The 14,910-nt window shown below is 34.6% G+C and overlaps 1 protein-coding gene across 2 annotated transcripts in view; it reads left to right on the top strand.

Annotated features, from left to right (window-relative positions):
* glsb (glutaminase b) overlaps positions 1-14,910 on the top strand; it is a 91,426-nt gene that overhangs the window by 48,773 nt on the left and 27,743 nt on the right. Inside the window, exons 11-15 of one of the 2 annotated variants that reach the window (XM_088930206.1) lie at positions 228-278; positions 4,435-4,611; positions 6,487-6,618; positions 8,227-8,319; positions 10,757-14,899. In XM_088930206.1, the coding sequence (XP_088786332.1) occupies positions 228-278; positions 4,435-4,611; positions 6,487-6,618; positions 8,227-8,319; positions 10,757-10,906 (603 nt within the window). In that variant the 3' untranslated portion in view covers positions 10,907-14,899. Of the gene's footprint in view, positions 1-227; positions 279-4,434; positions 4,612-6,486; positions 6,619-8,226; positions 8,320-10,756; positions 14,900-14,910 lie in introns of those variants that run through there. The other variant, XM_088930205.1, reaches the window with a different exon arrangement.

The raw sequence follows: 14,910 nt of genomic DNA, 5'->3' as shown, positions 1-14,910 counted from the left end.
AGGAACAAGTAATAGGTTTATTCCATGCTGAAAAGAGAAGAGAGAAAATGTTTCGGCTGTGAAGCCTTCTTCAACTGTGAGCATTTTTTAATGTGTATACCATTTGTGCCAATTTAATGCTGATAGTCTTTTTTGAGAACTATGTTTCTGAGAATGGTAAACTGATATATATACACTGTACAGTTATCCAATTTAAAAAAATCTGTTTTTTTCCTTTTTCTTTGCAGTGCTTCCCTGAAGGAACAGATATGACATCAATACTAGACTTTTATTTCCAGGTGAATTTATGTTTTCTACTCTACTCTTATGGTATTAAAAGGAACAATTACATCATCTAGCAAAAAAATACTTTCATGTGTTCAATTTGCTTTGATCGGTAACAAATGTAAGAAATATTTAAACTGCAGGCCTCACAGAAGAGAGCTGAATGATTATTTTAAATGATCTTTTCCATGTAATTAATGTTGTCTTACCGGGATGTTGCATTGTTTAGACAGGGCAAAAGTTTGCATTTATGCCATCTGATACATTTTTAAATTTGACTGTCATAGACTGTATGAGTAGAGTTCATTAAAAATATTTAAAACAACAGGACATGTCTGACCCTACTGACACTATTTTTGAACTAGCACAGTGGAATATAGCTTTACTAAAGAATAAAGCTTTAATAAGAGCAAGTTTGTACAGAATATATTTTTAGCTGCAGTTAAACCTGCTAGACAGTTTCTGAAGGTTGATAGTAACCTGGGTATTGTAATTAAGCAGGAACAGTCAAGAATGCAATGGCACACTCACTTTCTCATGTTATAAAAAATGAAAGATTTAGCTTTTTTAATGGATGAGTTTGTGCCATCTGTGTCTCAGGATAAAACTTAATGAGTCATCATTTACAGATACAGACTCAGTAGTAGAGTCTGATAGAGTATAGTAGAGACATAAATAATGTAAAACATGTTGGTAAGTGGTAGAAAATAAAAAATGGTAAACGTATTGTGCAGTTAAGATTAAACAGATATAATGTGCTCAAATGGAAAAATAAAGAAAAAAGGAGAGTAATGTATTATATTGCATTAAGTCAAAATAACAGTAGTCTTCCAAAAGCTTAAACATTAAGTACAGATTAAATTGAATGAAAATTAAGCACAAAACCATTTTTACAAGATTGATGAGCTGATGGAAACTGTGGTAGCTCAGTGCGATTTTTGCTGACTCTTATTACCAGCTAGAAGTTACTAACTACTTACCATTAGTTACCAAGGCACATATCCATAAGCCCAAAATAAAGTGCAGCAGCACACAGCAACAACATTGTACTGTAGAAATACCCTAAGAAATAGACACAATTGTAACAATATAGCCACCCCTTTGAGAATACAAAACAATTTAAAATCAAATAGTGATTTAAAGCTTGCAGTGATAAAGATCATAGTTGATTTACAGCAGGGACTTAAAGGTTGTATGTTACGATCAAGCTGATGTGCCCTGGAAGCAGGCAGCTGTGTGCTGCGAGTGAGCTGAGTCGGCATTTAAATAGCAGCCACTAATAATTAGGAGTTAAACAGAATGTTAGTGGCTATGTGTAAAGGTAAAGCAGGAAACAATGCAGGTTGCATTTCTAAAGTCTGTGATGAGACAGAGAGGGAAGAGAAGTGAGAATTGAATGTTTAGCAAATGTAAGATGAAAGATAATATCACTTTATTGGCCATATACAATTTCTTGTATTAGGAATTTCTTTTTGCATACCCCGACTTGCTCTCCATGAGACACACAGACACACAGACAGGGAGAGAAACTTGGGGTCAGCGCACAGGGTCAGCCATTTATACGGCACCCCTAGAGCAGTTGGTGTTAAGGGCCTTGCTCAGGGGCACAATGGAGGAGGATTCCTCTGCCCGGTATATGAACTGGCAACCTTCCAGCCACAGGCGCAGCTCCTTAGCTTTAAAATGTGTAGTATTTAAAGAGACAGTGGACACGAAGTCCAAGGATTGACTGGCATAGAGTGAGAATCCAGCAGTAATCATGCAAGAGACATTAAAGAGCAAAAGGCATCAGAAGTAGTTCAAGAGAGAGAGAGAGTAAATATACTCGGGTATGATAGCAGGAGCATGTGTGATCTAGGAAAAGTGGACTGGACTCTATGTAAGGAGTCTTGGAGCAATCATAGACAGAGCATGAGACATCAAGGTGACCTCCATGGAGATGACCTCAGAGGAGGTCACTGAAAGGACCGAGGTGTTATGTGAGAGAGAATGTGTGGGTGTTTTATGAGAATCAGTGCACGAGACAGTAACACTCAGAGAGATGTAAGGAGTACGAGGCTCCGAGTCCAAGAGTCCACAAGCTGAGGGCTCAGACAGTGTTGAAAGTAGAAGTTCTCAAATGAAGTGAGTGTAAAAAACAAGTGAGTTTATGCCTGGTGCCCTAGTTGCTCTAATGAGGAGGCTGAGTGATAGCACCACTCTCAGAGGAGAGTACATGTAAGTTGGGAAAACTGTGTTAAACTAGAGCAAAATGTTCCCCAACACACCGTTAAATACAGTGAATACGCCTAATTCACCCTCAAAGTGCCCTTTACTTTCAAATTAAAAAATCAGATAGTAAAGTGATGATAGGTAAGAAATAAGATTCCATAAATATTCAAAATCTTTGCTATGGCAAAAAAAATTTAACTAGGTGTATAAAATTACTTTAACAAGCCACGCACTAAAAATTTACTGCTTTAAAATAAGTCCAAATCTAAAGCAAATGGCTTTGGCGTGGTATTTAAGGTTCCTTTTTCACGCAAGTTTTGTACTGTATCTCAGTACAATTTGGGAATGATACAGCTTTCTGGTTTTGGCTCAAAGTTATCAAAGGTATCAAAGTTGAGGGTGTCCTTTTTATTTGATGTTGCAAGGGGTCCCCCCAGCATCTGACTACTGCCCCTTCTCAGTTTTGTACTCCACTACGAGCACAGCATGATTCACCTATTTACGTCATTCTTGGGTTTGTACTATATGCAAGCTGAGTGGACAAAAAAAGAGCATTTTAATTATACCATGTGTGCATAATCAATGTGTTGCACCTCTTAGTGAATAGTGGAATCTCAAATTGCATATTACAACAAAGCACTATAACCTAAGCACACAAGCCCACTGTACATAGAGAAAAATAGCCTTGCAATTTTATGCAAATATATATTTTGCATTTCATACTTTCACAGAATTCAGAATTACAAACCAATAAATTAGCAAATGCACAGTTTTATTTCAATGGAATAGAAACCGGCATACACAAAATACTTTTGTAATGAGGCCAACCAAGATGTTTCAACACCATCTTAAAATTAGGAACAGGCCTGTGTCAGAAGACTTTTTGTCTCTAATCTAGAATGTCAGTACACTCCAGGCATTTAAAAAGGATGTCTGTTCCAATAATGTATTGTGTAAACTTTGGAAGACTTATTTAAAGTAGTCGATGTTTTTACTTTTGGCTGAATGGCACTATGCACAATAGCTACAGAATGGAGGCATTATTGTGTGTAGGACATTTACACATCTATTTAATAACTATTACAAAACTCTGCACCTAGAATTCCAGATCCTGTATTGTCAGTCTTGAGCCTTCCCCAAAAAGACTACGACAGTATTTGCAGTTAGTAGTTCAAGGAGGTAGTGGTGTCACCATGCGTAGGCTGCGTTTCTTTGGACACCCGAAGAAGGCTCCACCGTTTCTTTTCTTCTGTTTACAGCATGGAATAAACCTTTACTTGTTCTTTTGCTGTCAAAAGTCCTTCAGCCAAGATCTGATGCAGATGCAGTCAATTTAGTTTTTTCTTTAGGCCTCAAACTGAATATTTAGGTTTTGAACAAAATATCACATTTAAAAATACATGAATGCATCATTTTGTAATTTTACTAAATGGGACCCAACTGGAGGGGTCTGAATACTTTTGCAAGGCATTGTTATAACAAAGGAAATTAATGTTTCCCTGAGAAAATTAGAAAATTTTAAGCTTATGATTTAACACAGAAAATTTGCAGGAGAGTGCGATTCCAGTATTTATTACCTAGATTTTGACTTAATTTAACATAAAAATGAGCAGTTGGTGCACAAGTATCTTAGCCGAAAACTGCTGAAAGTCTTCAGGTTTGTTTTTAAAATCTTAATATTTGCTTGTGCTTGGAAGGATTAGAATATAAAAAATGTTTTCAAAACAGGCTGTTTATATTTTGTATTTTAAGGTGAGAGCATTTCTGTGGTATTTCTTTTCATTATAAGAATACACCCCTTTTTTCCCCATTTTGGATGAACTGCATATTCCTTAATGAACGAAATTAATTGGTAGTTTCCGCAAAACTTAAAATTGGTCTCTAGTTGTATTGTTTTGAATACAGTCTGAAAGATTGTAGCTAATATGTAACTGTTTCATACCCATTTTTTCTCAATAGTTATGCTCTATTGAGGTGACATGCGAGAGTGCCAGTGTAATGGCTGCCACGTTGGCTAATGGTGGGTTCTGCCCCATCACTGGTGAGCGGGTGCTGAGTCCAGAGGCTGTCAGGAACACGCTAAGTCTGATGCACTCTTGTGGCATGTATGACTTTTCCGGACAGTTTGCTTTCCACGTAAGTAGAACCACTGATGTTAACTGTCCATGTCATAAAGTCTGACAGAAAAATCGTCCAAAATAAATTTTACAGAGACATCCAGTCATTAATGTGAGCCTAGTAGGTTTTACCATTTGCTTGTAGAAAGCTAATTTAACCACACATCATGAGAAAATTGTAAGCTCTTAAAAACTGAAGTGTAAAACTGGTGAGTCATATGACACTGCTCTTAAAAGGAATTCCTTTTAAAGGTATAGCAAGATATTTTTTCTAGAACAGCAAGTAATTCTTATATTTTAATTTTTTTTATTCAGAGTCCTACCTGCAAACATTCAAGACGTTAGAAAATACAAGTTATGCTTAAAAATCCCTTTTCTGTATATTGAAAATATGCAAATTCGAAGCTCTAGATTTCCTGTGTGTATAGACTAATGTTGGCAAACATATTTGTTTTCCAAAAGTCAATGAATATGGAATATTCAATAATATGAATGGAAGAACTTGGCAGTGGTCACTGGGTACACTCAGAAAAAACTGTTAGGTGTGCTAATTGAAATAAAACTTCTATTACTACTTCTACCAAAAGCTGTAGAAATCACAATTTGTCAACACTGCCAAAGAAAGATTTGATCAAAAAAAGGAAACTCAAGTACTTCTGTGAAACATCTTTAAAACAAGCATTTACACATTGTATTGCTTTAATTTATCTTATACTTTACTAGCAGTGTGTTTATGATTAGTATTAGATATCCTAGTGCTGAGAGTCCCCAGCCTTGCTTGGCCTTTGAAATCTAATTAGGCTGCAAAGTGATAACATTGCCGTTAATGATAATTAGTAGTTTACCTGACTACTTAATACATTACCTGATTACTTAATACATCAAATCATTTTGAATCAACATAATTGCTTGAATTATAAGAGATGGTGCTAGGAGGCTCTTGTTTTTTTTTTACAAAGGATTTTATTTGATATTATGTCAGGCATGTTTTCAAAATTATGACAGGGGGTCCACTTTTTTCCAGAAAAACATAGAAAACAATTGTTTTATTTTTTACCTCTGTGACATGTCTCATCTTTCATCCCTTTCTGACAAGTATGTTCATGCTGAGCTATGTGTCTAGCCCCATTTACGTTCTTCTCAGAGTGCTTTAATAATGAAAACAGTAACAGGTGCTGAATGGCACCTAATTCGTTAAATATGTTAAATAGTTGCTGCTGAGATTTGCCTATTTGTACATTTAGCTGCATGTATGTTTCCAGGACAGAATGATAGACATGTTAGAACATAAGAATGATCTTGTGTTATATTCCAAATATTGTTCCTGAGACAAATAGATATTCCAGTTATCATTATAGAGTTGTACCTGCAGTTGTTTTATTGATTCCTCTAAAACTTCAGTGTCATGTAAGTTAAGAAAACACTTAATGTAAACATTTTAATCTTGTTAGGCTATTATCCTGTCCCAACAGTATAATGTCACATATTGTAGATCCCAATAACCAATTTGTATTTTTTTTGCATTTATTTTCTTTCCAATTATTAATTGATCAGTTGTGAGTTTTGAAAAGAGACCTGGGCCAATCTAAAGTTTAACGGGTGCCTGAGCTGTGAGATTGCTATTCCAACCTTAATTTTTGGTGCAGTTTGACATTTTAAATACCATGGGTCCTACAGTGCTTTACAGGAAACGGGAGTCTTATGCTCACAAGCACCCAGCAAGTCATAGGTGTCACATGTGCAGGCAAGCTAATGATTCCCTGGCAAGTTGAAGCCCACACTGCTGTACTCAATCAGTTACTGATAATGTGATCTGTCAAGTACAGTGTCTATACTATAGGACTTTATCTACTGTTACTGCTGTCGGTATAATTGTTTTTCATTGATCATACAGGTTGGCCTCCCGGCTAAGTCTGGAGTTTCAGGGGGCATTTTGCTGGTGGTACCCAATGTGATGGGCATCATGTGCTGGTCTCCACCCCTGGATAAACTTGGCAACAGTGTCCGGGGAATCCAGTTTTGCACAGTAAGAGAACTCAGAGGTTTACACACCAAATTCACACACCATTCATTTGTGGCCATTTGAAACATACAGTACTACAGCAATGCCCCAGTGCTGCTTCTGTTAGAGCTAATTCGCCATATTGTCCTTGAGCATTTCAGTATGAGTATGAGCATCTCAGGCTGACAAACTAACTTTTCATTTTTATATAGGGTTTTAGTAATTAAAAAAATATCCTGGACAGTCATTTTGTCAGCCTGAAATGCTTATAAATGCAAGGTGGAAGCACATTTAAAACAGCCTGCAGTTGTGCATCCTGCCACTATTTGTGCTAAAAGCAAAATGCAGAACAGCGCAAAAACTCAGAAGTCAGTGAGAGTGTGGCAAGATACGTATATTTAATGTATGGTCAATGCCATTTGTGTTGCTTGTTACAAAATGTCAAGCCTGCCCCAGAATGCGCTGTTACCTAGCCCAGCATAGGCAGATGGTGGTTAATCTACACAAGTTAATCTTGTCAACTAGTCAACTTGCTCCTGCTCTTGAAATCTAATTCTCTTTCTTATAATATATTTTTATAATTTTCCATGTTACACTCAAAGAAATATGACTGTGTCAAATTGGGGGAACCACAGAGTTTTTTGTTAATGAACTTTTATTTTGCAGCACAGCACTGGTATTACATACAGGCATTACTTTGATAATAGGTCTACACACAAGACACATCTAACCCTTTCCTAAAGGAAACTGGATAACTAAAGCATAACACATGATGCATCACTACATAAATGTTAACTCTGTTAACCAAGCTGTGCCTTTACTACAGAGACAAAAATGCAGTGGAAGTGGATGCCCATATTCACTCTCCTAATGCACAGCCCAGAAATAGGCAAAACTGGTCTGCGAATGTGGGTAAAGTGGTCACTAAAACTTTTTGTGAATAGGCAAAATCATGATTATTGAGTTTATGAATATTGAGGTTTTACTGTAATTGAAATCTTGAAGACTGCTGTTGCCAATCTACACTAACTACACTGCTACAATTAAAATCCATTAGTGAAATGTTTTTATGTAATTGATTATTAAAGACCAATTCTGTTACAAATGGTAAAAACAGTATACTTAAATTGCTGTGTTTTGCGTCTAAAATGCCTGTATTTTACCAAAATGAATGATTGCCTGTAAAGAACTAAGGACTTTTCTGTTTTTCTTTGAGATTTTTCTTCTTTTCTGTAGCAAAATGTATTAGGATTAATTATTTAATAATAATTTTGTACCCCATCTGGACAATCAATGTATATATTTAGTGAGCAACTGTTACTACCTACTAAATATTTAGATGATCCAATACTGCCCTCTAATGGGGTGTATATAAAATGTATGTCAAATTGAATTAACATGGTGATATAAAGAGACAAAATAAGCATGGTGTGTTAAGCTGTTATGTAATTATGGGAATAGTATTAGTATTACTTGCCTGCATTTTAATGTAAAAGCGTGTTATATTTAAATTATATAATATTTTTGGAGACCATGAAGTCATTTAATTTTTTTATTCTCACATTATACTTGGAATCTTAAAATACATTCTTAAAACAGAAATGCCTTACACTGGATTGCTTTCTGTTACAGGATCTGGTGGCCTTGTGCAATTTCCACAACTATGACAACTTAAGGCACTTTGTAAAGAAACTCGATCCTCGCAGAGAAGGAGGGGACCAGCGGGTAAGTGAAGTTCTAAACTTAAGCTAATTTAGTTTTAAAATTGTTGCACATTACCACATTTTGATATGTATGTGGTGTTTTGTAGTTCTCTTTCAAGTGTAAAAAAGTGTTACCCTTACCAAAAGTGTTACCATTATTGAATAGGTTAATATCCCTCTTTACCTGATTAACCGAACTTCTATACCAAAACTGCAACAGTGTCCACCTTGATTCCTGTCAATATCCCAGCATGTGAAAAAACGTATTCACTTTTTAATTCCATTATCTTGTGTTGAATGGTCAGTTTTTAGCATTATCTTGTGTTGATTGGTTGATTTTTAGGAACTGAACTTGTACAGTTTCCACACATTTGCTTGCTGTCTAGGAATATTAAGAGATTGTGGTTGATACAATTTCCACAATTATGATATGACCTCAGACCTTCATTTTGATCCTGCTTACTTGATGAAAGAGACTTTTCTAATGTGCCCCTGCCTGTGGGCAATCTCAGAGTTAATGAGCAACAGCCTTGCATAATTTGCCATTCCATAATTCAGCAACCAGTGAAACATGCTGCTGGACCTTGACTTTCTGTCTGTGCTGTCTCTTAACGAGTGGAGACATTATCTGATTACACTATCTGGGTCTGCATGGCTGCTGTGTTGTTGCATGCAGTGGTATTATCTGGCTTCTGACTGTGCCTTCATGTGATGTCTGCCTCATAGAGACTCTCTTCGCTCCACGTGGTTCAGGCCACATGGCTAACATTACAGCAGCATTTCAGTGTTTGTGGTACTATTATTGCTGACAAAGTGTTTTAATCATTGAATTAATTCTGTTTTGTTTGGTTTACTGTAGTTTTACTTGACTTTCCTTTTTGCTAAAAATAAATAACAATGCAGCATTTGCTTCTGCTACATATTGGAATGTAACTTATGTGGTTCCAATAACAATAATGACGATGATAATGATGTGCTGTTTTATTATAAAATTAAGACTTTCTGGCAAAGTTTTAGGCAGTAGTTTATAGATGTATATACTTTATAATAAAGATTATTATACAGATGATAAGTATAGTAATCACGTTATTCTCGCCACATGCTGTTTGTGTCCTGTTAGGATGCCTCAGGAGGACAAGCAAAAATTGTGTCTCCTGCTTGGCTAGGAGCATGCAGAGGTCATCTTGCATTACATAGTCACCTCAGGTGTGCAAAGAAAAGGAGATTTAAAGTTTTTAACAGCTCATTTCTCATTAGTGACAGCATCTGTAGCATGGCCCTGACATTGTGTGTAATATACTAAGTGACATCTTACTAGAACCTTATACATTACAATCTTGATTTAAATCCTTTGATTTAGTCTGTTTTAACATTGTTTGCAAGACACCTATGTCTTTTTTTATAAGTAGCCTCTTCTAGCCCATTTTGTATTTCTGACATATTTGTACCACGTTTTATTGTTAATATCAAGTAAACTGGGTAAACCCATTCAGTAATGGTAACATTTCTGTTTCAAGGAATCATGGCTGTACAAATAACCTAATGTATTTTTTCTGCAATGATACTGCAGCCTGATTCAATGTAGTATGATTTTCTATTTTACAAATTTAAACAAGTAAAATCAAGCTTCTGTAAGAGTTTATATTGGAAAAGGTTTGACTTGCATTTCAAAAAATGTTAAAAAGATCATGTATTGTTTATTAATTTCTTTAATTTTGAAAATTTGGTAAATAATATTCCTTTTATATTCTAAAGGAATACCCACATGTACAAAATATATATATACTATCACTTATATTATACTATTGTATTTCTACTAATAATATCCTACCAAAATATAATGTAATTTGCCTAGTTATATTGTTTTAACATATATTGTTTGTGTTTGATATTTTTACAACAATGTTTACAACAGTAAATATTGTTTAAAGGCTGTATAAATGGCTGCAAACCTGAATGTATGTCTAAACATTTTTGTATCTTATCTGAAAAAAAATCCTCTGTTGTGTAAATTAATCTCTGTAATGTGTTAAAGATGCTTCTTGTTGTTGCTGCTTTTATCCTCTTTCCAGATGGGTTTATTCTTCAGTACTATGCAGTATAGGTGTACATGATGATGTTTGCCGCATTAATCAAAAATTAGATATTACAGAACAATCTTCTAATTAAACTATTTTTTGTTTTAATTAAACTTTATAGCCATTTTAGGAATGTAACTCTTAGGTAGAGTGGTAAGTGAATGTATTTTTGTAAGTGAAAAGCTAAGGTAATCCTTTTGAAGCAAGTTCTGTAATCACTGAAAATCCAGTACCAGGATTTTCGTTGAGAGTAATTGCATTGTCAGGCTATTGGGAAGTTTTAAGCTTTCTGAACTAAATTCCAAATGCTCAAACTAAGTGCCACTTCTGTTCTCTATGTTTTCAATAAAACTAATGTATTATTCATGTTGCTTAAAACAGCAGCATACCTTCGGACCAATGGATTACGAAAGCCTTCAGCAAGAGCTAGCTCTTAAAGATACTCTCTGGAAAAAAGTGTCTCCTGAGTCCAATGAGGACAGCTCTACAACTGTAGTTTATAGAATGGAGAGTGTGGGTGACCAAAACTAATGTGGAGGACCTCCTTTCACAATGGTCTGGGTTTTTTCTCTGATAATATATAGGTATTTTTTCTATAAACTATTTATTCCATTCGGGTCTTGTGGATTGTGACTTTAATTGTACTGCATATTATTTAAATCACTCCAGTGTTACTGTTTTACTTTTGAGCTTGGGCATTTATATAATATAAGCAATGTAAATGCTTTCAAATACCAAAAATCAGAGAAACTGAGTGTAAAAGTTCTTAGCAAGTAGCATTGTGTTATGTTTTAGTTTTCTGAATATTAAACCAAAGAGCGAGGAGTAATATGTATGACATAGTTACAAAACGTATATATTGTATTTCATTTTAAGTACATGATTCCATGTGCATGGCTAGTAATAAGACATTTATTATACATACATGCATGATTATATACAGTGCCTGTAAAAATCTACACACGCTTTCCAAAGAAACACATTTTGTGGCCTAACAGCCTGAAATCAAGACACATTAAATCACAATTTATTTACCTCAATTTACACATCGTAGCACAAAACCGTGAAAAACACATGCTCAAAAATTCTGTTTAATAAACAAACCCTCACGTTAGTAGTTGGTGGACACAACTTTTGCTTTAATTACAGTTGCAATTCTGTGTGGATAGGCAGGTTTTCCTTAAGGACTTTCTGTACTTTGCTCCATTCTTTTTCCCTGTTATCCAGACAAGTACCCCAGTCTCTGTCAATGAGAAATATCCCAGCAACACTTTATGGTAGCGATTGTGTTCTTTGGGTGATGTACTGAGTTTGAATCAGCTGTAATACTTTGCATATAGGCCAAATTAATACCATATTAATAGTAATACTAATATCAGTAGTATATTAGCATCACATTAATATTTTGTTGCTGTTTTTTTTCAGTAATGACTTCCTTCTTTTCTCCTTCCTTCTTTGCCCTCCTGCCTTACAGGCCAGGAGTGCTTTGGATATAGTTGTCACATGCAGACTTTGACCAGTCTTCTTGTCATCAAGTTTAGATGAATATCTTGATTTAGGCAGGGTCTTGGAGGTGCCATATACCTTCCACTTCTCAATAACAGTCTTTACCATACTCCAAAGAATAGCTAAGGATGATGAAATCTTATTGTATTTGTCTCCTGCTCTTTGCCTACCCACAACTTTATCTGGGAGGTCTTTTTGATAATTGACTCTTTGTTTTAGTTGCATTAACCAGCAGACCAGATCTAATTTGCTGTCTGTTACTCTGTGTGTGAAGGTAAAATAAATTCTGATTTAATGTTTTCTTGATTTCAGGCTGTTAGACCACATAATGCATCACTCTTGAAAGGGTGTGTAAAGACACTGTATATGATTCTTAATCATTTTCACTGTGTGCCAGCAAGTCTTTAAATTAAACATGTTTTTCTTGAAAAGATTTTGGTGTACACATTTTTGCGTACACCAAAAATTACCCCTACATCCCCATGCCAAAAAATGTATCCAGATCTTAATCTGTAAATTTCCCTTGTTAATTAAAGAGAGTAAAATTAATATAATATTAACATATAACAGTTCAAGTAGGTAGCTGCGTCAGCATGTGTAGGCTGCAAAGGAACAGGTAACGGGTTTATTCCATGCTGAAAAGAAGGGAAATGCAATGTTTTGGCCGTGGAGCTTGTTTCCTGTTCCTTAATATATATCATATAAAGATTCTTAAATTTTCTGCACATTATTTTCTGTACAATAGCTGTGTAACAATTGTTAAGTCTTCATCAAGTTTGCATTGATAATTTCTTGTTGAGGTGAATATTGATATCAAGCTGAGGTACTACTGATAGATAAGTGACCTTGGCTCAGAATATATGCAGTGCCTATTTCTGTTCATGAGTGGAATTGTTCCAAATACTGACCTCTCCTTTGGAATTAGACTTTTCTATGTTTATACAGGCTTCTGTTTCTTAATCTATTTTTATCTTCTGTTCATTGCAAGTTAAAACTGTATAAAAGAAACCAAATTGATCTATAGACCAAAACTTTAATTACTCACCTGTGTTATCATGCGGTGATATGTATGTATTAATATTAATTATATATACAGTATTTGTTGTCTGCTTTCGTACTTTACACATTCCTGTACCAGTTTTTTTTTCTGAAAACAGTCAAATAAAAAAGGCTAGTGGGCCATTTAACTAACGTCAAACAGAGAAAATAGTTGTGATCAGCTGAATTGTACTGGATTTAAAGCATGAGTTGTTTTTTTTCTGCATAATCTCAGTGCATAAATCAAATAAGTCACAAGAGATGTAGAGGAATAACCTGAACATCCCACGGCAACTCAGAATCTCTTAAGTGAGTCAGAATGCTAATTTCTTTAGATCTTAATTTTGTTTGACATGTGTTATTGGAATAAAGTAAAAGGCAGATGTTTGCACAAGTATTTTCACAGAGGCCTTAAATACTAAGCTGCAGTGTAACTTTCGAATTTTTAAAAGGATGTAATTTTAATAAGGTTTGGACAAAAAATGCCCAGACGCATGTAATAATTTCAGGTAATTTTACTAAAATGTGATATGTAATGGGTTAATATTCCAAAAATATCTTAATGCATAATTTTATGTTTTTCATTTTACTACCAGCTGTTAGCTGCTTTAAAGAGTTTTCTCTGTTTATGTTATTGGATAGGAAATCTTTATTAAATATACACAGATAAATGAGCATGTAATTCAATCTGATTTAATTAATTCAAAAGCCAAATTTCTTAATGTATTATTTTAGAATTAAATCCACCATCAATCAATGTTAACCTAAGCAGGATAAAGATTTGTTACAGTTATAGTAAATGATAACAACGGCAATAATAATAATTCTAGAATTGGCATTTTTGGCAAAAAGATTGGGCATTCACTGTTACATAGGTGACCTTGGAACCGGAATTCTAGATGTTGGAAAGCTGTAAAGATAGATTCCTAAATGACACAAAGGGGCTTTGTGTCATTACTTTGTGTGAGAACTGCATAAAGGAACAGCCTTGATATATACACATTGAACTGGCTTGACGTCTCTGCAATGACGGAGCTAGCTAGAAATTACAGAATGTGTTATCAAAAGTATTTACTCCCCTTTGACTTTTTCATGTTTAATTGTATTTAGATATGGAATTGTATTTAATTGGCATTATAGGGTGTTGTTGATCAATGGCAAAAATACCAAAGTGGAAACAAATTATACAGATACTTCTAAATTAATTATAAATGTAAAACAGAAAATAAAAATAACTGTTTGCACAAGTATTCACCCCCATGGGTCATGTTAGATAAGTCTCTACCTGCTTTGCACATCTGAATCTTTGCTTTTTCTTATTTGAAAAATTACACAGCCTCCCTCATGTTGAAAAGGACCATTGGTCAACTACAATTTTCAACTCCTCCCACAGATTTGTGATGGATGGAGGTCTAAGCTTTGACTTGGTCACTCCGGAACATTGACTTCTTTGTTAACTCCAGTGTTTTGGGTCATTGTCCTACTGGAAAATGAATAATCTCCTTAGTCCCAGCTCTCCTGCTGACTGCAGCCGGTTTTCCTCCATACTTAAGCAATCAGTTATTTTCTGATTTTTTTATTGATTAATTTTACGGGATCTATATAATAGTTTTTTTTGCTTTAATACATTATAGAGTGTTTTGTGTCACGCAATGGCAAAAAATTCCAATTTAATACATGATCAGTCCATATTGTACTATAAAATGTAAAAAAGTTCAAGGAGGATGAATACTTTTGGTCACCCAAGAGGCTAAATTTTGCTGTTATGTGATGAACCTTAGTTTTATTTATTAAAAATGTTCTTTGAATGCAGTAAAATAACAGTATTTTATTAGAAATGGTTATCATTAAAATGTATGACTTTATTTTGTTGTATTTCCCATTTTAAGGAAAAACTTCTATTTTTGTTTTAATTTTTGATAATTTTATTTTCCAGCATGCATATTTTTTGTATTGTAAAATAAATTTATTTTAAATCCCACCTCTTTGTT

Source organism: Atractosteus spatula, chromosome 13 (assembly GCF_055471065.1).
Source record: "Atractosteus spatula isolate fAtrSpa1 chromosome 13, fAtrSpa1.hap1, whole genome shotgun sequence".
NCBI lineage: Eukaryota > Metazoa > Chordata > Actinopteri > Semionotiformes > Lepisosteidae > Atractosteus > Atractosteus spatula.
This window is presented reverse-complemented; position numbering and strand designations above follow the sequence as displayed.